General features: G+C 34.8%; 1 protein-coding gene across 10 annotated transcripts in view; it reads right to left on the minus strand.

Annotated features, from left to right (window-relative positions):
• The window catches only part of ATP11B (ATPase phospholipid transporting 11B (putative)), a 141171-nt gene that overhangs the window by 42617 nt on the left and 74343 nt on the right, over nucleotides 1–24211 (minus strand). For 9 of the 10 annotated variants that reach the window (XM_082393906.1, XM_082393907.1, XM_082393904.1 and 6 more), the window contains 8 exons: nucleotides 21794–21975; nucleotides 20095–20298; nucleotides 14737–14890; nucleotides 12817–12919; nucleotides 10058–10203; nucleotides 8803–8862; nucleotides 7134–7261; nucleotides 5808–5946 (listed from right to left, as the gene is read on the minus strand). In XM_082393906.1, coding sequence (XP_082250032.1) covers nucleotides 5808–5946; nucleotides 7134–7261; nucleotides 8803–8862; nucleotides 10058–10203; nucleotides 12817–12919; nucleotides 14737–14890; nucleotides 20095–20298; nucleotides 21794–21975 — 1116 coding nt within the window. Of the gene's footprint in view, nucleotides 1–5807; nucleotides 5947–7133; nucleotides 7262–8802; nucleotides 8863–10057; nucleotides 10204–12816; nucleotides 12920–14736; nucleotides 14891–20094; nucleotides 20299–21793; nucleotides 21976–24211 lie in introns of those variants that run through there. The other variant, XM_082393900.1, reaches the window with a different exon arrangement.

The following is a 24211-nucleotide window of genomic DNA, read 5'->3' on the forward strand; positions in this document are numbered from 1 at the left end:
CTATTTCCAAAAATATTCTGGACAACAGCAACACTGTTAGAACAAGTAGTGTCCCAATATGAGAACACTTACTCTGTAGAGATAAACAAAGGAGATAAATTTTTCTTTTTTAAAAAACATAGTCATGGGCTTCCCTGGTGGCGCAGTGGTTAAGAATCTGCCTGCCAATGCAGGGGACACGGGTTCGAGCCCTGGTCTGGGAAGATCCCACATGCCGCGGAGCAACTAGGCCCGTGAGCCACAATTACTGAGCCTGCGCGTCTGGAGCCTGTGCTCCGCAACAAGAGAGGCCGCAATAGTGAGAGGCCCGCGCACCGCGATGAAGAGTGGTCCCCACTTGCCGCAACTAGAGAAAGCCCTCGCACAGAAACGAAGACTCAACACAGCCATAAATAAATAAATAAATAAATAAAAGAACGTGAATTTCTAAAAAAATAAATAAATAAATAAATAAAAGCAGATACTATAAAATTCTAACTCCTTTAAAAAAAAAAAACAAACATAGTCATTTGCTTTTAGTACCTTTGTAATTTATAGTAACCTTAATAAACATTCTTTGTTGGTGTTCACCTCCCAATTACTTAGCTTCTAAAAAAAAATGATTTCATAGGTGTTCAAATTCATAGAAGCAGTAAGAACGGTAAATTCCAGGAGCCGGTAAGAAGGGAAATGGGTAGTTCTTTAATAGGCACAGAGTTTCAGCTTTGCAAGATGAAAAAGTTCTGGAGATCTGTTGCATAACAATGTGAATTTACTTAACACTACTGAACTGTATTCTTAAAAATGTTAAGATGGTAAAAAAGTATCAAATTATAAATTTTAAATATATGCAGCTTATTGTATACCAACTATACCTCAATTAAGCTGTGTTTTAAAAACTAGTATCACGGAAGTCAGTTTTTTCTATTATTCTTGGAGGAGTTAACATTTTTTAAAAGTTACGTTAAGATCTCTAACAAAATACATTATAACAATTTTACCTTTTGTCAAAATTCAATTAATAAAAAAGAAATGATTGTTCTCTTCTACAAAGCCTGTTAAAAAACACCAACTCAAAGTTGATCTTGTTGGATTACAGAAATAATATGAAGTTTTATGTTAAGCTCATTTTCAACTTTGGAAAAAAAAAAAATGAAGGGACTTCCCTGGTGGCGCAGTCGTTAAGAAACCGCCTGCCAATGCAGGGGACACGGGTTCGAGCCCTGCTCCGGGAAGATCTCACATGCCGCAGAGTAATTAAGCCCGTGTGCCACAATTACTGAGCCTGTGCTCTAGAGCCTGCGAGCCACAACTACTGAGCCTGTGCTCCACAATGAGAAGCCACTGCAATGAGAAGCCCGCGCACTGCAACGAAGAGTACCCCCGTTCACCACAACTAGAGAAAGCCCAAGCACAGCAACAAAGACCCAACACAGCCATAAATAAATAAATAAAAAATAAATGAATTTATAAAAAAAAAAAAAGAAAAAGAAAAGATTACCCAAATAAATATTCACCAAATTACAAATCTGACTTTTTGACAAATGTTTGTGATAAGATGATACTGAGGTATTGGAAGACAAGCCCCAGTTTTTAACTAATACTTATATTCCAAATACTTTGAGTATTTTAAGCCTGCATAAGGCTAGACAAATTTTATATGAGTTTAACTCTTCTAATATTTAGAAGAAAAACAATTAAAAATTAGTCAGTAGTTCAGTCCTCTTAATATATTTTTTTGTTCTCTGGCAATCAAGGAGTGACAGTAAAGGGATATCTTTTTTATGGTGCTTGGAAGGTAAAGATCTGTCCATAGGAAAGCAGTTTATAGACACATACACAAACAGGTACTCAGACATGTCATATACATTCTTCTAGTCTTTCCAAATCTCAGAGAAAACTTATCAGGATTCTTATATTTTACTAAAAGAAAAGACCTATTAAAAAGATCTGAGGGGGGGGCTTCCCTGGTGGCGCAGTGGTTGAGAGTCCGCCTGCCAATGCAGGGGACACGGGTTCGAGCCCTGGTCTGGGAAGATCCCACATGCCGCGGAGCAACTGGGCCCGTGAGCCACAATTACTGAGCCTGCGCATCTGGAGCCTGTGCTCCGCAACAAGAGAGGCCACAACAGTGAGAGGCCCGCGCACCGCGATGAAGAGTGGCCCCCGCTTGCCACAACTGGAGAAAGCCCTCGCACAGAAACGAAGACCCAACACAGCCAAAAATAAAATAAATAAATAAATAATTAAAAAAAAAAAAAAAGATCTGAGGGGAATATATGAAGAATAAATAGTTCTTTCCTAAGTAAAAGAGAAGTTAAGAATGAATGAATGGATACTTCAAAAATATTTGTTGAGGGAGCTCCCTGGTGGTCTAGTAGTTAGGATTCGGCACTTTCACTGCTGTGGCCCAGGTTCAATCCCTGGTCAGGGAACTGAGATCCTGCAAGCCACATGGCATGGCCAAAAAAAAATTGTTGAAAATTAATTAATACCTAGAATATTCATGATACTGCTAGGCCCATCACAAAAGATGGGGGCAGAATCTTAACTTCCCCTGAACTGTCTTGCCCTTCGTGGATCCCAAACTACTGCAACTCTTTCTCCTCCTCCTTTCTCAGGATCATTCGTTTGCACTGACTTCATCTTCATCTCTAGCCACTTCTCTTCCCAGTACTTCCCCCTAATATTTTCTACTCTAGGTCTTCCATTGTTTGCAGATATCTTGGGCATACAAGAATAATTACTGGAAAACAGAAAGCATTCAACCCATGTCGAAAAAGACTTGCAGTATAGGGAGGCGTAAGAGGGAGCTGGAGTGAAAGGACAGGGACCTGTGGGCTCAATGTTGAAGAATAGACAGTCATAAGACTGACTTTGGGAAAAAGAGGCAAGAGCATTCTAGAGAGAAAATACAGTAATGGCTTGGAACTAGAAATGAGCACTGCATGTTCTGAGAGAGCCAGCAAGGACAGTTTAACTTACACTGTTAAAGAGGAGAGTTTCTGGGAGAAGTAGATTAGGGGGGACTGGGTAGGACAGGGTCTTCAATATAATGATTTGGTAGTAATAATAACAAGTAATACTGCTAAGATTTATTGAGTACTTCTATATGCTAGCCACTATGCCTAATGCCCTACATGTAGTATGTTGTTTATTCCTCACAGCAAACCTATAAGGTAGTAATCATGTTCCTAATTTTGCAGTGAGGAAACTGAGTCTTAGAGAAGTTAAAGAACTAATCCCAAATCACTCAAATGATAACTTCAGGTGCCAGGATGTAAATCCAATTTGACTGATTGCAATGTATGCTTCTTTTCCACTGTTTCTACAGGGAGTGGTAGATTAATTTCTAGTGGTATATATGAGTGGTAGAACCGGTAGGCTAAAAGGGGAAGTTTATGACGTACAATTTGAGTTAAAAAAAACAATAACAGGTGGTAAAAAGAAGAAAAACTTTTGTACTAAGGGGCCAACAACAATTTACACTTCATTAAGATTTGGGCCCACAACAATTTACACTTCATTAAGATTCTTTTCTTTTGTATAAAGCATGCTCAAGATTTAATTTAAAAAAAAATTATTTATTTATTTGTTTGCTTGGCTGTGCTGGGTCTTAGTTGCGGCATGCAGGATCTTTGTTGCTGCGTGCGGGATCTTGAGTTGCGGCATGTGAACTCTTAGTTGTGGCATGTGGGATCTAGTTCCCTGACCAGGGATCGAACCCGGGCCCCATGCATTGGGAGCACGGAGTCTTAGCCACTGGACCACCAGGGAAGTCCCCAAAGATTTAATTTTAAAAGTCACTAAAAACTAGAAACAAACCTAAATTATAAGTATTCTTAAATGATTTATGCCATGTAATGAATATTATGTAGCTGTGAAAAAATATCTTTGAAGCATTTTTAATAACATGAAAAATCACTTAGACTATAGTAAGGGGATAATTATAATAAGCCTATCATTGAGAAATAAGGGGATAAGTTATGAGGTTAATGAAAAATAGTAAAAAAATAAAAAAAGAATGGAAGAAAATACGTAAAAATGACAGAAATAATTACACCTGGGTAGAAGGAGAACAGGCGGTTTATTTTCTTTGTATATTTTTCCTATGAAGTATTTCAAATTTACCATAATGGGCACATGTTACTTTTAAAATCAGAAAAAAAAGTAGTAACTAGCAACAAGAGAGATCTCTTTAACTTCCTTTTCATCCAATGACATCTTCCTTCTTTCTTAACTCTTTTCCCCTCTTCACTCTGTCCAGTTTCAGCCCAGTATTTCAGGTGGAAATGGGCATGCTCACTCATATATCTATACGTTTGATGGTCTTTGCACAAGTGGCAATACTGCACAGAAGGGTACCAGGCTAATACTTGTTTCTCAAAGGAATTTAGGATCTTGGCTAAGCACATAGGCTTTGAAGTTATACAGATCTGAGTTTGAATTATACTCTTGTAATTTATTTACTATGTGACCTGAGGCAAGTTTCTTAACGTTTCTGAGGTTAATTTTCTAATATGAAAAAATATTCTCCTCATACAGGGTTATTACAATTTAGTAAGCTAATACGTGGAATATACCTGGCAGAGAGAAAAAAATTCAATAAAAGATTGTTATTACTTGGCGGAAGTGCTGTAACCTTCATGTTACACAAACTAGATTCATATATTTGTCCAAACCAGGCTAAATATGTCCTCAAAAGTAGAGGGGCAATAATACGTATGTTCCATTTCTACACCCTAAAGGGATCTGCATGGTTAAAGCCTCTCTAAAATTGAAACCCATTTCCTTCACTGCACTTGAATATTTTGTTATTTTACTTGTTTATTTTCTGTATCCCTCGCAAGACTCTTAAGCTCCATAACTGAGTGTGTTAGTTCCTCTCATAAATCCAGACACTGGTATAGAACATGGGAATGGTTGGTCCTCAATAAATGTTTGTTGAACAGATAAAACTTCATATTCTCCCAACTGCAAACCTTGTATCTCTGTTTCTGCAAATATACTGAATATTTTGGAATACTTAAGTACTGCCAATGGAAAAGATAAACTAAAGGTGACAAGCATTTCCAGTCTACCATAGTACCACAGCTGTCATTTCTTTTCCTCTGACCCATCTAGCTAAGCCTAGAAAGAGAGGCCTAGTTCTGCAGAGTCTCTCAACATGAGCACTCCAATCAGGACACAGAAACAACGTACTGTGTGGTACTCCTTTCCAATTTCACATTTCAGAAAAATGGCCACTCTGAACAGTAACTTGACATCCTCAGAATTGCTGGAGTGCACTGAAAAGTACAGTAGCACTTCCTAAGCATACCACCGCCCCCACCCCCCAAAAAATTCCTGCAATTAAAAGCAAAAACCTAAACATTAAGTCCTTATTTCTCATCTCAAAAAGCTGAATCATAATATCTCTCCAATGGGATTATTGTGAGGATTAATGGAAATGGGGCATGGAAAGCACTGAACACAATAGTTAAGTACTAAATAAACAGTAGCCATTGTTAAAACACAATCCTGAAGTGAACATCATGCAGGGGCATGAACACATCCCCTTGTGTAAATTAATTTTTGAACAGCAAAACTGCTTAGGTAACTTGAGTTTCATATTAAAATTACACTGCATTGCCTTTCTGTTTTAATTCTCATTTGTATAAAATTTTATTAAGTAAAAAAAAGTTAAAAACCTTTTTATAATTGCATTTTAATTTAATACCTGCAATTTTATAACTTAAATGGAATTTTACTTTATTTTGTATGACAGAAAGTTATCAAAAGCCAAACTAAATTATTAAAAATGTTCTTTAAAAAACTATATATTTTACCTGGCCATTTCCAAGCAGAGATGTATCTTTCCCTATTAGAAAATAGGATCCAAAAAAGAAAATAAAGGCATGACTGAAACCCAAGATGGTCCAATAAAGAAACGTTTTCATGCTTAGCTGACGGTTTTTACTAATGTCTCTGCAAATTTAAAAAAAAGGAAGAAAAAAAGAAATGTATTAGGACTTATTATACCTACTAAGTAATTATTACAGTTTGATAATTAAAAAACAAGATGGATTTTTGATTTAAAATTGCTTAAAAATTTTAGCAGAAAGAATAAAACCTAGTTTACAAACCACTGCTTATAATATACATCTGTGTAACAACTTATAATTCTCATAACATATTCAAATACATTTTCTCATTTAATAAAGAAATATGATATAGGCATAATACTTCAGTTTAATTGTGAAAAGTTGGTTTTTCTTTGTTATATTCTTTTTTTTTTTTTTTTGGCTGCGCCTCATGGCTTGTGGGATCTTAGTTCTCCGACCAGGGATCGAACCTGCGCCCCAGAGCAGTGAAAGCCTGGAATCCTAACCACTGGACCGCCAGGGAAGTCCCTCTTCGTTATATTCCGTTGTAAACATTCAGTCATTCTGCCATGATTGTTTCTTTTTAGTGGAGTCATCTGAGTTAGGTTCAGCACTGAGGCTCCTAAATCAGTTCTTGTCTATCAATAGCTATTATGAGAAGAACCATCTGTGCCAATCTTGGGTCAAGCCCAGTCCTAGATAACCTGGGAAATCAAGGTAAGTTACTGCCATTTCTGGATAACTGAATATCTCTGTAAGTGTAGAGGTCAAGTTAATGTGGGAACCATAAGCTGGTCCTGAGCTGACTCCACATATCTATGATTACTTGGTTCTGAGAAAGGAATAACCCAGGGGAGCTGGGAAGATTTAATGTCCTCAACTCTGCATTTTGCATCAATTACTACTCATAAATTTGGCAGTGCTAGAACATGAACTAATTTTTTAGGAACTCTAGAGACAACTAATTACTGAATAACTTCTTTTGTGCCCATGAAACAGAGTATTACTGGTTTACAACAGTAAGTGCCAATTACACAACTGCTCAATGCATTCCTAGGATGAAACTATTCATTCCTTAAAAACATTGGAAAAAATCATTCAAATGTTCTCTTTAATGTTCAACATTTATAAACCATATGACAACTGAAGTACTTCCTTAGTAAACATTAACCACCAAGACAGTGCCTGATATACTTGCTTATTTTTAAGATACTTTCAAAAATTGGTAACTATGTAATGTACTATTTGCAGTAAGAAATGTATGGACATTTAATACTGGAAGACACTTACCGATAGAGAGTGGGCTTGTTCTGTAACACATGAGGGTCTATATGCTGTTCCAACAGACTATATATCAGAATAGGCAGGGATGTAAAACAAATATTGTATAAAGTCAGGTACACGCTGTCATACAATGTCTAGAAAGAGAAATTTGTAGGAATTTTGAGACCCTAAACTATGTATTACTATTATACTTATGCATGTAATTACAAAGAAGCATATTAAAAATATAAAAATTACATTACATATTTTCAAATTTACACAAAATCCATTTTAATAATTCCAACTTGTTTCTTATATAGACATAATGTTCCTAGATTTATAATCTTTGCGGAAACTGGAACATTTTGTTATGTCAAGTGATTCTGCTATTATAGTGAATTGGATGGATATGTATTTCAAGATACTCAAATTTGGTCACTGTGATGTAATTTTACACAATTCTCCTACATGCATCCTGGGCTTGTTATTATTCCCTTGATATGCTACACATATAGTTTTGCTTTCATGGCTTTGTCTTCCCATCTAAGTCCTACACTTCCTTTAATCCATGATCCATGAAACTTAAAAACACTGGCTCAAATTCCTGATGATAGCTGCTTCTACTAAAGTCATATGTGCTACTGTTGGTAATTAGTTGGTACTAATTGCTTAGCACTCTGCCTACTCTTCATATATTGCTTTTCTTAATATTGATACTGTCTCTCGAATTATACTATAAACTCCCCCCAAAAATCAAAATAGGTTAAGTCTCCTTGTCACATGCTCTTACAGCATTCTTTATTTCATCCAAGTAAGCAAACATTGTTACTGGCAATCAATGTCCAAGCAGGTATCTGAAATTTAGAGTTATAGGTTGTAAACAGAGGAGAAAACAGTGATTAAGGGTAGAAACAACTCATTAAAAAAACCTAAGAATAATACACTTGTCATTTCAATAAACTAGAATAAATGTCTTGATCAATTAGAGATGTGGAGTGTGGTATGTGAAAAGGGTGCTCAGGTAGTCAGAAGCAGTAGGTCCAAGTATGGTTTCGCTATGTGATCTTGGGCAAGTTACTTAATCTCTATGGATTTCAATTTCCTTTTCTATGTGACATGTATATAACAAAAGACCCACCATGTGTTTATTATAGCTACTGCTAACCTATTACAGAGTTTTCCCTCTGAGCCTACAGCTTCAGAACCCTTTTCAGTATAGCACTCCTGGAACCTCTATTAATTATTTACCTTCTGAGATGAAACCTGTATGTCATCCCTGGACTCAATCACTAATGTTCCTTCCAAATCTAAAAAAATTCTATGACTCAAAAAATAAATAATGAGTTAAACTTCCAATAATTATCTGGCCTAGCTTGATACGATTTTGTAGAAATACTACACATAAGTCGAAAAAAGTTCACAAAATTCTCTCATAAGCTATTAAGAGTTAATATCTATTTTTTTAAAAAAGCATCCAGAGTTAAAATATATTTTGGTATTAACACTTGCTTCAAACTGAAAATCAGAATAAAGAAATATTATGGATGTTATGCTAATTAAATACACTATTAGAAAAGTTTTGTCTAGTTATCTGTAGGACTAGGAAAAATGGAAAAAGTCCCTCCAAGTATCTACCAAAAACTGAACACACACATTTTACTCTAAAAGGATAAAACAAAAGATTCTATTTACTTACTTGTTGAGAAAACAAACAGTAGAACTGATATAAAAACTGGGGTGTGATAAAGCACACATTCTGAAAAACAAGATTAAATGGAAATAATTGAAATATTTAGGTCTAAAAGAGAAACAATTTCTAAAAATGGCTATTTACAGAGTCCAAAAATATAGTATCAGTTGATATGGTAAGTATATCTGCCCATAAGAACCTGTCCGTATAAAATGGGGAAATAGGATTCCCATTTTATTAAAAAATGTCTAAAAGTAGTCTAGGCAGCATTGCAAACGTCAGAAAGAAAACACCTCTGACTCCTATAATTGCCAAGCAATACCGTAATTTTGAATTTATAACCTACCAACTATTATTCAATACTTTTCATTTATAGTACAATAAGAAAGGTTTACTTAAACTTTAGGGCTAAAATTGCTTTAAAATGCAAAAATATTTAAAATACAACAAACGGAACGATCAAAACATCTTTCCATTTCAATAGCCTTATGTCACAGCAAAAGTTATAATAATAAGCTAGGAAAAAACTGCCACCATCATCTGTTAGCATTATGCAATCTACCTGTGTTCTTTCACTGGGTTGCAGCTATTAATTAATTATAGAAATATATGCAATATAGCACATTCTGATGTATTAAATGTCTTGGTACTCAGAGGCTCTTAACATGGATTCCACAGAACCCCATCTTTGCCCATAAGGGTCAAGAGATTAGGACAGTGTTTCAACGTAATTGGTTTCCTTGTAATCCTATGTATTTTATTTTATGCATCTAAAATCCCTATAATTTGTAATCTCAAAAAAGATTAAGAACCTCTGCTTGAAATCATCATAATGGAGTTAAAATTTATTACTGGTTCAGGACAAAATAACAATAAAGAAATCAAACTAATTGTGTTCTAATTTGCATAGAATAAAATATTAATTTTAAGTGTGAATTTTGATGTATTCTGATAAATTCATACAGCCATGTAACCACCACCATAATCAGGTTGAACTTTTCTGTCATGCAAAGTTCTCTCATATTCCTTTCTAGTCAATTCTATCACCTGCACCCTTGGCCTCAGGCAACCACTGATTTGCTTTCTGTGAGTACACATTAGATTTATTATAATAAAATAATAAAAGGATATTCCATAAACTGTTAGTTTTACTTACAGAGAAAAAATTTTAAGAATATTTTGTATGGTAATAGCATTCCTTACATTGAAACCTCAAATACTCTGTCAGAAATTGATTCTAAAATATATCCATGAAACTTACCTTATAAAAAAAATACTGTACAAGGGTAGCTATTCTAATATAATAAAAATGACCATGAACAAAAAGCAATTTGGAGAGAAATTTAAATCTAGCTATTGCATAGTCACTGTTCCTTGCAGCTTGTCTTCCTTCTTTACCCATGATTCCTGTAATAAAGGGGACAAAAAGGTAAGTTCATTGATAAATGATAAGTGTAATTTTTATGATGTATCTGCAAATACCTTAATTAACTGTAGCAGTTGAACCTGGACTTAGGATCACTATATCCTAAAATATAGTAGACAATAGATTCCCAAAAGGTTGCTCCACTTAAATCAAATATGTAATTAACACAAAGCTGTAAATTATACCAGGCATGTAACATCAATTTTCAAAGAATCAGAATATAATAAAATTAATATAAAAATAATATTAAAAGTTCAGGAACTAAGAACATTTTTAAAAAATTCTAATGAAGAGAATGCTATAAAACAGCTTTGACTTCACTATTTCCAATGAACATGAAAAATATGCAAATTGAGTAATTTGAACCAAGCAAATATGTTTAATGGTCTTAAAACTTTCATGCATAAGTCAAACACAGTGTGCTTTTTAAAAGAAAAATGTACACTATTACTTGAAATCAGTATATAATTTTATCTGATAAATAAGAGAACTTTTTTTTAGGTTACTATAATTCTTTAGGTTTCAAAAGTTATTGCCAAGTTTGTTTATTCAATATGGAAGCAGCTTCGAAAAAATTAGTTTTCAAAATTAAAATTTTTTACTTTTGTCATAAAAGGATCAAAAATGTTCCAAAATGTATAGGTAAAGACAATCACCTATATTCACAACTCCTAGAGAAAACCACTATTTTTGGTCTATATACTTTTAGAATTTTTCCTTATGCATATTTCATGTATGTGTATTTAACATATATTAAAACCGAGTGCATAAAGATGGGATTATTTGTTTTGTAATCTGCTTTTGTCACTTACTACATTATGGACATTGTTTATAACATATGTGTTTGTTAACATATTCATTTATTTTCTTAAAAGAAATTCCTGGATGCAAAATTGCTAGGTCAATAGGCACACATTTAAAATCGTTATACATAATAATGCAGGGTGTACCAATTTACATTCCCACTAACATCGTATAAGGGCATCTGTTAATCTATACCTTTGTCAATTCCAGGCTTTATCAATCTTTGTAATTTTTGCCAATCTGATAAGCAATTTTAATTTATATTCTTTTGATTATTAGGGAGACATTTTTAAAATGCATTTAGTATTCTGTTTAGATTTCTCCTTTTGTGACAACTGATGGCTCACACCTTTCAAAACATTTCTACTAGAATGTTTTCCTTATTCTCCTTAATTTGTTAAGACCTCACATATTAGGAAGATTAAGACTGTTGTCTATTTTGCAAATATTCCTTACCAGTTTGTCTTTAAAATTTCTTTATGGGAAGTATTTACTTCTGCCACACATACTGATCTTTTTCCTTTTTAGTTCCTTGTTTTGTTTGGTTTTGTACCTAAAAGATCCTTCCATACCTCAAATAACAGGATTATTCATTAAAGTTTCCTATTATTTTTTATGGCCTTCAAAAATTATTTAAATCCTTAATCCATCTGGAATTTGTTTTGCTATAAGCAATGGAAAGGAACCCACTTCTTTTTTTCCAAATAACTAACTAGTTATATCAGTATTTTTTAATCAAATAATTTGTTTCCCTATTTATCTGAAACATCTCCTTTGTTATATACTAAATTTCCAGATGTTTGAACTGATTCTGTTCACTGGTCTGGCTATTATCATATTAGAATCAAACTGTTATAAATACTGTAGCTTTTTATGCTCTAACATATGGTATAGGAAGTTATCATCAACTTATTACGAAGACTTCTGGGAAACAACAGTATACACACTAGAAAGAAAATGAAATTTTCAAAATGAAGAGTTAATAATCCCAAAGAGGAAGGAGTTGATTTGAGAGATACACTGGAAATATTAGACCCAATAACTACTCATCACATAGGCAATTCCAGTGCGAGGACTATCCTCTTTTCCAACTCTAAAATTTTATCCTTCAGCAAAAAACCCATAGTCTTCTCTTTTCCTTCCTCAATAAAATTATTGAGGAAGATAGGTCAGAATATGGTTTAAATAGGAAATGACTGATAATTTAGACATAATAAAATGATTTTAGTATTCTGAATCTAATAAAACTTTTAGGCAAAAATAGAAAAGAAATCAGAATGAAGGTTATTAAATAAGAAAGTTATTTGAAATTTTATAATTATATTATAGTTTGGTGTAATTTTCTGTCTCTAAAATTATCTTTAAAATAAGTCGCAGAATCTTTGATGAATAAAGTAAATAATAATAACATTCTAAAATGAGAATTTAAAACCATGAGGGTAACTATGTAAATCACAAATTTAGAGTTTTAAAATGATAAAATAATGTGTAAAAGTACTTTAAAAGGTACAAAATGGCAAGTAAAAATAAAGTTACTTTATTGGGAAGGATAATTGGCAAAGATAAAATTCACTAATGTGGTATTTATTTCCTTGAAAATTTGGAAGTAAAATATCCTAAAATTGGGCTTAATTATAATAGCTTTCTGATGGAAATACACTGTGATATATACACTGCTGCATTTAGTTTTCATTCATATATTTGATATTGTGCTTTAGTCTATAAAAGGAAAATTCAAAATCACCAAATGATTAAACCAACTTTAAAAGTTCAAGAAAAAAATCAGTCACCTATGCCAACATGTGCTTCTTGTATCATGCTTACATCATTAGCACCATCGCCAACAGCCAATGTTATAGGCTTCTCAGGTGAGATTTTTATCAGTCTTATTACCTGAAAGACATACAACTAATTAGTTATGATAAAATTTAAGTCTTCGTGTACTTATATAAAGTCATTTATCTGAAATGATCTGTTGTAAGAAAAGTAGAGCAATGAAAAAAATTTTTATATTAGACGATAATAGGCACCGAGGTTCACTTTTTGAGGGATGTCTCCATTAAGATGTTAGGAATGTCTTTCAGAAATGACACAGCAAAATAGAGTACTATCTTTAGATTTCATGATGGTATGTAAGAATCTTTTAAACACAGTTTAAATTTGTAAAAAGCTTAATAATAATTGTGTAAAAAAATAATTACAATTAATTGAACTTTGTCAGGCAATTTTTTTTCTTTCTCAAGAAATTATTCTTTTCATTTGATACAGGGGAAAGATAATTATTTTCTCCTGTAATAAAATTTTTAAAAATTTATAAAGCAATCAAAATTAAATTCAATAAAATCAAAAGAAAGGTTTCTTTGGAATACTTGAATATACTTTTATAAAGAATCTAGGAGGACTACCCTGGTGGCACACTGGTTAAGAATCCGCCTTCCAATGCAGGGGATGCAGGTTCGATCCCTGGTCAGGAACTAGATCCCACATGCATGCTGCAACTAAGAGTTAGCATGCAACAACTAAGGAGCCTGCTGGCTGCAATCAAGGAGCCCACCCGCTGCAACCAAGAAAAAAAAAAAAGAATCTAGGCATTAGCTCTGTTTGGTCTCAAGTTTTAGTCTCCATAGACTGGGGGGAGTACATGGGTTATAATAATAATAAAATAGGCACTGTAAAAAAAAAAATCCATGAAGCCAAAAAAAACTGGATGTAAAATTTTTTAGATCTATATGTGAAAAAATGTGTTTAGATGTGCATTTCAAAGGGTATCCTTGTGAAGATTACAGTTGTAAAAATATTTGTATAGGCTATCACTTGAATCATAGTTAGCTGAACTTTAAATATTTCCTGTATATAGCTTCATATCAGAATTAATTGGCTTTTCAACTTTTTACTAAAGTTCTATTTATCACTTAACAGCTATCTTTAACAAAGAGAATTATCACTTCGTAAGAATGCAAGAATAAGCACAGATCAACAGAACCACCTGGAGGTGCAGATGAACTGAAGTCTTATAGGCTCCCTCACCAGTTAAGTAACTAACTTGTGAGACTTTAGTTATCACAGTTCAAATTTATGTCTCAGGAAAATCACAAACTGCTACCTACCACGTGGTCATTTCTAGGTCACAATGATCTATTTCTAGGTCATTATGAATAGTTGAAACTTCAATATTCACTGTGAAATTTCCAAAGGCCTAATGTACGTGGTTAAAATTCATATTATGAGAAGTGACTGACCCCTAGTAAGATACATATACTGCATACCACCAAATGGAACTAGATGAGGCATTAACGTTAAAGAATACTTTTTTTTTTTTTAATTAATTTTATTTTTGGCTGCTTTGGGTCTCTGTTGCATGTGGGCTTTCTCTAGTTGGGGCGAGCGGGGGCTACTCTTCCTCGTGGTGTGCGGGCTTCTCATTGCGGTGGCTTCTCTTGTTGCGGAGCACGGGCTCTAGGCACACGGGCTTCATTAGTTGTGGCACATGGGCTCAGTAGTTGTGGCTCGCGGGCTCTAGAGTGCAGGCTCAGTAGTTGTGGCACACGGGCTTAGTTGCTCCATGGCATGTGAGATCTTCCTGGACCAGGGCTCGAACCCGTGTCCCCTGCATTGGCAGGCGGATTCTTAACCACTGCGCCACCAGGGAAGTCCCAAGAATACTTTTAAATCTAAATATCTTTATGGGACTTGTTATGACATAAACATACCTTTGCTTTCTGCAGTGGTGCCATACGACAGCACATTACAGCTGAACAATTTTTACAAACTTCCATAAATAGTTTTTCATGCTCCCTGAGTGCAAGAGACAGACTGGTCCCATCCACCACCAGACCATGCTGAACCACATGGTCCTCTGTAATTCTAAAAAAGAAAATAATTATATCCTCTGTAAGACACTTTAAAGCCATACTATTCAGACTCATCTAGTAAACAAAAGCTTCTTACTGAAAGATGGATCATTTACTCACAGACTTCACTGTTACAAAACTGGCATGTCAGGGAACAAACTGAGTTCTATCACTTGAAAGTTAAGATTAAGCAGAACTGAGAGTGACTGATATGATGAGTAAAACAGATGATATTCATTTTTACAATGAATTGGTATATACACGCAGTAACTATATTTTCTAAAATGTGAACTGTAACACATAATCTGAGGATATTCTCCCAAACTGTGAGTATGAAAAGTCTTACAAAAATAAAAAAGTTACTAGTTATACATTTAGCAAATCCTAATTTTAAAAAATTAAATGAAATCAAGAATGTTCAGGAAAATTTACAAGCTAGATTCACCGTAGGAAGGAAAGGAATGAAGGAATCGTAACTGTCTCTTGATATTTAACCCTACAATGGACTGTAATGCCACGTATTATGACAGTGGAACATTGATAATACCCCCCTTGTGGGCATACACTACACCGAGGACTACTCCAAAGCATGACCTAATTACTGGCAGCTGGGCAAACTACTTGTGACAAGAAAGAGGTAAGAAGAAGAAGAAAAACAAAAAGAAAGATAAGAAGCTTGCATCAGTATGTAAATCAACTGTATTATTGAGCACACTATTTTGTTCAACTGCTTTACCCAGCTCCTCCTTTGGTAATAAGAGTTTCTCGTTGAAAGAAGCAGTGTATGTATATACAGATTTACATTCTGGAGCAAGCTTCTTATGCTGCTAAAGGCCAGCACTCAAAGTTGCATTGCACTAAATCCACCAAAAGGAAAACACTACATTCACCACTGGGTTCACAGTACAGCAAGATTGCTACTGAGAAACATCCATACATTTTCAATTTTTTTTCAGCTTTACTGAGATATGATTAACATATAACATATGTAAGTTTAAGGTGTGCAACATGATGATTTGATACACATATATACTGCAAAAATGACTACCACAGTAAGGTTAGTTAACACCTCCATCCTTTCACATACTTTTTTGTGTGTGGTGATAACATTTAAGATCTACTTTCTTTACAACTTTCAAATATATAATATAGTATTGTTAATTACAGTCACCATGCTGTACATTAGATCCCCAGAACTTATCCATCTTATATATAAGTTTGTACCCTGTGAATATCATCTCCCCATTTCCCCCACACCCCAGCTCTTGGCAACCACCCTTCTACCACTGGCTTTTTAAAATTCCACATATAAGTATTTGTTTCTGACTTATTTTACTCAGCATAATGCCCTCAAGGTCCATCCATGTTATCACAAAAAGCAAGATTTCCTTCTTTTTTATGGTTGAATAATATTCCTTTGTGTGTGTGTACACACACACACACACACACACATCACATTTTCTTTATCCATACACACATCAATGGACATTTAGGTTGTTTCCACTCTTGGCTATTGTGAATAATGATGCAATGAACATGGGAGTGTGGGTATCTCTGAGATAGAGATTTCATTTCCTTTGGATAAATACCCAGGAGTGGAATTGCTGAATCATATGGTAGTTCTATTTAAAATTTTTTCCATACTGCTTTCCATAGTGGTTGTACCCTCAATTTTTAAATGACAAGTGAGAGGACTATTAAATGAGCAACAAGCTATAAAAACTAAACAAATACTGTAATTTTTTGTCTTCTAATACTTAAATCTTTTCTGTAAGTTAAAATGATGTCTTTCATAGTATGCCTAACAACTACTGTGTTGCATTACAACTAATAAGTGGTAAACAATTAACATTCACAACATAAAATTAAAAAAATGTATATTTCTTTTAATAATTCTCCAATATCCAAAATCAGCACCTAAACTGTTCTTCCTCCCTGTTTGCTGAACTTATTTAGCAGCCTCTGCTGCCTCCAATGCATTCAGCATGAGCACCACCTGAGTACATGGCCTCATAAGAAGGAGTAGCAGCCAAGAGTAGGATAGATCAGATCAGTTTTCCTTGGCAACCTTCCCACGGCATACTAACTTAGGTTTTCCTCTGGACAGGTTTCATAAATCAGCATATTATCTCACAATCCATGGGATGACATTTATGCAGTATGGAAAACCAGCTCACAGTTCTGGTACACAGTAAGGTAGCATCTGCTTATTTCTGTAGTCTCATGTCTCAATACTTCCCACATCCTCTCCCATCTATTCCATTCTCTGGCCATACTTAACTACTATCAATTCCTTGAATGAATCTCTCAGCTCTGGGAATTTGCATACATTGCCCCCTTTGCTTCTTGGTGTTACTCTCTGACCAGTTTACATTTCATCGCTGGAAACAACACAGTCGTGAGTTCTAATGTAGAGCAAGAGCTTAGCCTAGGCTAAGCTCAGGCTAAGCTTCCCTCTTCTGTCTACCCACAGCTCTCTGTTCTTGCCTCAGTTACAATTCAGTTGTGATAGGTCTGTGACAATATATTTATTTCTGTTTTTCCTACACATTGTAAGTATTCTGGGAATAAACAATACACCTTATGTGACTCTGTTCCAAATGCCTAGGTAAGAGACAATCATTGTATGTTTGTGAAGGACTGGATATATACACTAAAGCTTTCAAAGGTATGGAATTCTTTTGCTATACCCAAGATTTTTAGAATAGATACTTCCTGAAAGTCTGTAAATCAAAATCCTATTGACTTACACGGTTAACTCAGAAATGCACTCCAGGAATTCCCTGGCAGTCCAGTGGTTAGGACCCTGTGCTCTCACTGCTGAGGGCCCAGGTTCAATCTCTGGTCGGGGAGCTAACATCCCACAGGCCTCATGGCATGGCCAAAGGAAAAAAAGAAAAGAAAACGTACTCCACCAAAAAGATGGTATCTCTAAAACACAAGTTTCACACAGCAAGCCTAAAATTCATTTCAAGGTATAACCTTCACTTTATAATACAGCTTTTGTACAAAAAGGGAAATGAACAATACCCATGATCTTAACAGACTCACTAAAAGCACATATATAGAAAACTTAAAAAAAATTCTAAAATACAAGTAATAATTACCTTTAGATGGCTGTATTATGTTATTAACCATCATATCTTCTTTACCATTTTCAGTATTTTTTAAATGAACATTTATTATTTTTAAAATCAGGACTAATATTTAAGAAGTAAATGATTCTGAGCAAATAGTTTGTATGTTTTAGGGAGTTCTTGACATTATGATACTTAAATGTTTAAGCAATCACAATAGTTTCGGCACTGCTCCAAAACTGTAGTATAATTACCTAGATCAATCACCTTTTTGAGCTCAAGCAAAGACCCTTCTGAGAGCTGTACTGTCTCTTTAAAACATTCCTTAAGTAAGTTTTTCTCTGATGAAATCTAGAGGTTAGTATCACATCAATCCCTGCATAACAAATGTAAATCAAGCACTGAATGTACATTGACAACTGTGGCACTGTCTTTTCCTATTCGTTTTTCTGCATTAATATCACAAGACTGCAAAGACAGGTACCTGTAGAATATCTCAGATGGCTACACACAAGCAACCCTGACGCTTACACTGAAGCACTCCTAATTTACTGTAAAAACAACTGACTGTGTTAAATGGGGGCTCCTAAATAAAGTTGATCTACCTAAAAAAGCAGGTTTAGAGAAAAAGAGAACGCATTAAGAGCATAAATACCTATGAAATTATCTTTGAACAGTAAAATGCAGATTAATTTCCCTGTTCGGTCATGTGAACCTCATCAGTGGTTGGCAAATGTTTTCTGTAAAGCGTTAGAAGTAAACATTTTGATGTTAAGTTTTGTGGGCCATGAGGCTAAATTGAGGATATTATGTAGGTAATTATGCTACAAAGAGGAAACAAATTTTGACAAAAAAAATTTTAAGTAAAAAGTATAATAATTAGGGCCTCTCTCGCCTTCTGAGATGGCCCACACTCTTGTCTGTGGAGTGTTTCTCCCTAAATAAATCCACTTCTTATCTATCACTTTGTCTCTCACTGAATTCTTTCTGTGATGAGACATCAAGAACCTGAGCTTCATTAAGTCCTGAGGCCAGTCTTTGAGTTCTGCTGGAACTAAGGCCCACACCCAGGTGGAGGATGGACTGATGATGTTGACCCACATGACTTCAATCAACTAAAGCTTGGACTCTATCAATCGTGGCCCCAATTCTATGCTGAATTCTCCTCTGCTCAAGCCCCTTCATGAATATGCATGTACCCTTAACTTAAAACTTCCCCAAGTTTGCTGTCTGGGGGAGACACTATTCTAGGAAGGATCCCCAGTGTTCTCCTTACTTGCTGCAAGTAATAAATCTTTCCTTTTCCCGAAAAAAAAAAAATTAAGTACAATTTTTAAAATAATAGAAGTCTACTAATGAGGAGAACAGAAACCTTTTTTTTTGCAGGGGGAAGAACCCCAATTAATTTTGATTAATGGGGTTCAAAGTTCATGTTTCCTATCATCAAAATCAATTGCACATGTCCATCTGTTAATGCTGATCTGTAATGAGATTTTACATTTTATTGCAAAAGAACCATCTGTAATGAGATTTTGTATTTCATTTTTGATTATCTTTTCAAACAGGCAGTATATTAAAGCATATTATCACTGAATAATAAACACAATGCTTTGCCACCTAATTTGATAATAATCAACACTCCACTATGTTTTAAGAGTGTGATATTAAAAGTCCATTTTTCTTTTCATGTTTGGACATGATGGTTAAATACTGATAATAAAAATATACTAAAATGTCATATGGCAAAATGTGTGGCACGGAAAACATTAAGTTATAATTGTGTCGCTGTGATTTGTAGTATATCAAGCAGCAGTGACAAATGATAAAAGTGCTTTATAAGGTCTCTGTCCCAATTACTCAACTGTGCTGTTATAGTGCAAAAGCCTTCACTGATGATATGTAAATGAACAAATGTGGCTCTGTTCCAATAAAGCTTTATTTACAGACACCAAACTTTTAATTTCATGTAATTTTCATACCATGAAATATTACTCTTCTTTGACTTCTTTTTCATCCATTAAAAAATGTAAAAATTATTTTGAGCTCATGGGCTGTAAAAAAGGCAGTGGGCCATATTTGGGCCCATGGGCCATAGCTTGCTGGTCCCTGAACTCCATGATCCAGATAATTATATTCTTACCTTCTGGCAAGCTGCCTCAACTTTTCAGCACATTCACTGTCTGACGTCTGGTTTATAAGTTCAAGGATGTTCATGGTTCTGTGAAAATGTCCACATGACAAACTCACACTAACAGCTGTTTCATGTTTATCTCCAGTAAGTACCCATACTTTGATACCAGCCATTCTCAATGCTTCAATAGTTTCTCGAACTTTATCTTGTAGTCTGAAAATAAAAGAAACAAAATTAGTAGTAGAGAACACTGTTTTGACTGTATTTTAAGTATAAACCACAAAGTACAAATAAGGTAGTTCCGAACTCCTTAACCTAGGAATGTTATAGTATAGTAATATAACTGAATTTTTTTTCCATTAGGGAAAAAATAGGAATAACCAAATTAGTGACCACCTGGCTAATATAAAATCTACAACTGTGTGCTAACACATGTTTGTCACAATGGGCATTCCAGAGTTGTGAGGCATTTTAGGTGACAGATACTAAATGATCGCCTGGGTCAATACTGCCTTAATGAGAACATTTGTGCATTCTCACAATTGTAAGGTTTCCTTCCCTTCATTTTGGTTACTGATAATACTACTGTAAATGTATTTGGTTTTTTGAAGCTCACAGGGTATTGATATGTTGGAGCACTATGTAAACTTAAATGTAAAATCTACAACTTCATATTTTAAGAGTGTATCTTCGAAGTTGATTTTTATAGAACCAACTAACTATATAGTCTTCATAAACTCATTTTCTTAGAAAGTCTTAAATTTCAAATTAGAAGATTTTCTCCTTTTTTGGCAAGAAAATCTCTTACCTCATTAGTTCAAAAATCAGACTGTGGACAATAATGGTCTACATATAACCTCAGGGAGTCTCAGAAATCTCATGAGGACAACTGAGAAGTAAATGAAACCCTAGATTTTAAAAAATGCAAGCACCTTTAGATCTAGGGGGTAGAGAAAAACATAACAATAGGTTTAATTTGTAGAATTCACTTTAATTCAAGAAACTGTGAAACACACATGGAGAGAGATGCTGTGAACAAAGGCAAAGAATAAGTAGACCTCAAGGAATTCACAGGCTAACAGAGGACAAAGTCTTCAAACAAATAATATACTGCCACAAGGACAACAACAGAACTACCTACAAAACATGGAGGCTTTCCAAAGAAGAGAATTTTTAATACTATTAGGGGTTAGGAAAGGTCTTCCTGGAGTGGGGGTGATATATGAACTATGGTTTATGAATAGGTATTCACAGATGGATAAGGGAAGAATGATTCAGGCAGAAAGCACAGCCTTACCAATGAAAAAAGGCACAAAATAGAACACTTTTAACTATAGTTGTTGTTCAGAGAACTAGACAGTTTGGTACTGTTGAAATGTAAAGTCGAGGGGGGCAGTGGTAAAAGGTGAGGCTGGAGAATTAAGCAGGAGCTTAAAATCTTTGTATGGAACACTGAGGAATAGTCTAAAAACTCAAGACTACAGGCAAAACTATACATGGCTGGATTCTTTCAACTATTTCACATAGCTGGCTAGAACAAAAATTATATATATGGACTGGGAAAAATTAAGGTTTTAATTCTCTATTTTGATTTTAAATATATTAAGTATAAAATGTTAAAAAATAGAATTTGTTATAAATTAGAAACACTTGGCTAGAAAAATTCTTATGAGAGAAAAATGATATTGCCTATTTGTCTGATACTTACTTGTCTTCTACTGCTGTAGCTCCCACTAATACCAGGTCTTTCTCTATGAACCGGAAGACATCTGCCAGTTTCTCTTCCCGTTGCTGCAAGGCAGTCCTGGCTTCAAATAAACGTCTATCTATCTCCTCATACTCTTTAGGTGTAAACTCTCTATAGGCCATACACAGAGTTCTTAGCCCTTTCTAAAATAGGAAAATTAAAGACAAAAATTGAACAAAAATAACTAATGGGGAATTAAGAAGTCATTGAAATAAACTGAGGACCCTGTTACCAAAATTCAATTATAAATAATTTAAAAAGTACTATCATCTAGTGATAGGAAATAAACTGTCACAAAACCCTAGTCATCTGAGTTATGGGACACATATTATCATAGCTCTTGCAATTTCTGATGAGTTCTTAAACAGTTGCTCAAAATAATTAAGGTCATTGAATTGTAGAACATTATAGAGCCTAGACAGGATCATAAAGACGATCTACCTGTGATTTTAAATATGTTTTACCAGGAAAGCCAAAAAGTTCTATAATGGTACCTTTAGGATTGTCAAGAGAGAGGCAGCCCCAGGTTCTTCTCTCCTGTTTTAACCACTACAACTCCACTTTTATCTACTTTATTTTTTTTAGACAATATTTTTTTAAAGTCTTTATTGAATTTGTTCCAAAATGGCTTCTGTTTTATGTGTTTTTTTGGCTTTTTGGCCGCGAGGCATGTGGGATCGTCCCGACCAGGGATTGAACCTGCATTGGAAGGTGAAGTCTTAACCACTGGACTGCCAGGGAAGTCCCCACTTTTATCTACTTTAAAAGAACTTTTTTTTAAGCAAAGGGGACTATAATTTCCTGAGGGTTCATGATATGACAAATTCACATTTCAAATAAAGAAGCCTGTAAAGTGGTCATTATCAACCAACCAATACTTTCTAGAGCCACTGAATGAATGATTTTAAATTGTATACCTTCACTGGTGGATTGGAATTTCACAAAACTTAGGAATATATATTTGATTATCTGATTCTATCAGGTGTAAACTTTTCTTATGGTGTTAATATTTGAAAGTTGGTATCTAAATCTGAAAGCTTACAAAAGTTCTTTTTCTTGCAATACATTTTCCTCAGAGAAACCCAACATAAATGTTCTAATAGTAGGATTCAGAAAGGGAAGGTTTTAAAATACTATATGACACTACTTAGCAGATTTCTAAATGTTGTCATGCCTTGATTTACAAATGACCTACACCTGTTTCTCTTAAATAACAGTTAAGAGACTATGAGAGTTACTAAATTAATTCATTCTACAACAAACATTTATTGAGTGCCAACTACGTGCCAGCATTTTTCTGGATTAAAATGACAGAAAAGTAGAATAGAACTTCCCTGGTGGTGCAGTGGTTAAGTATCTGCCTGCCAATGCAGGGGACACGGGTTCGATCCCTGGTCCAGGAAGATCCCACATGCCGCGGAGCAACTAAGCCCGTGCACCACAACTACTGATCCCGTGCTCCGCAACTACTGAGACCACATGTTGCAACTACTGAAGCCTGCATGCCTAGAGTCGGTGCTCCGCAACAAGAGAAGCCACTGCAACAAGAAGCCCATGCACCGCAATGAAGAGTAGCCCCCGCTCGCCGCAACTAGAGAAAGCCCACACGCAGCGAGGACCCACCGTAGTCCCTGCCCCACCCACCCAAAAAAAATAGAACAATGCCTTTGTTCTTATGGATATTACAGCGTGGTAGATGAACTAGACCATAAACAAATAGAAAGTAATGGGAGAAAAGAAACTGTAAGTAAGTAAAAGAGGCAGGTGGGCAGCATTTATAGAAATGCAGAAATGAGAGATCATGAGGCTCTTAGACTGAGACAGAGCTGCTTAATAAGTTTCCTCTTCACATGAATTGTGGCACTTTGTTTTTGTAAGATTTTCCTACATTCTTTTATTAAGAGGGACATAATTCACGTACCATAATTCACTTTAAAAAGTACAATTCAGTGGTCTTTAGTGTACTCACAAAGTCGTGCAATTGTTATTACTATCTAATTCCAGAACATTTGCATCACCCCCAAAAGGAATCCCATATTCATTAGCAGACACTTCCCTTCCCCCCTTTCCTCCAGCTCCTGGCAACCACTAATATGCTTTCTGGCTCTATGACTTTGTCTTTTCTGGGTATTTCATATAAATGGAACATGTGGCCTTTTGTGACTAGCTTCTTTCACTTAGCAATCTTTTCAAAGTTCATCCATGATGTGGCATATATCAGTACTTCATCCCTTTTAATGGCCAAATAACATTTTGTTATATGGATATGACACATCAGTTGATGGACATTTGGGTTTTTCCATTTTTTTGGCTATTAGGAATAAAGCTGCTAAGTACAAGTTTTTGTGTAGACGTATGTTTTCAATTCTCTTGGATGTA

The sequence above is a fragment of the Balaenoptera borealis genome (genome assembly GCF_965194805.1).
Source record: "Balaenoptera borealis genome assembly, chromosome: 5".
Classification (NCBI taxonomy): Eukaryota; Metazoa; Chordata; class Mammalia; order Artiodactyla; family Balaenopteridae; genus Balaenoptera; species Balaenoptera borealis.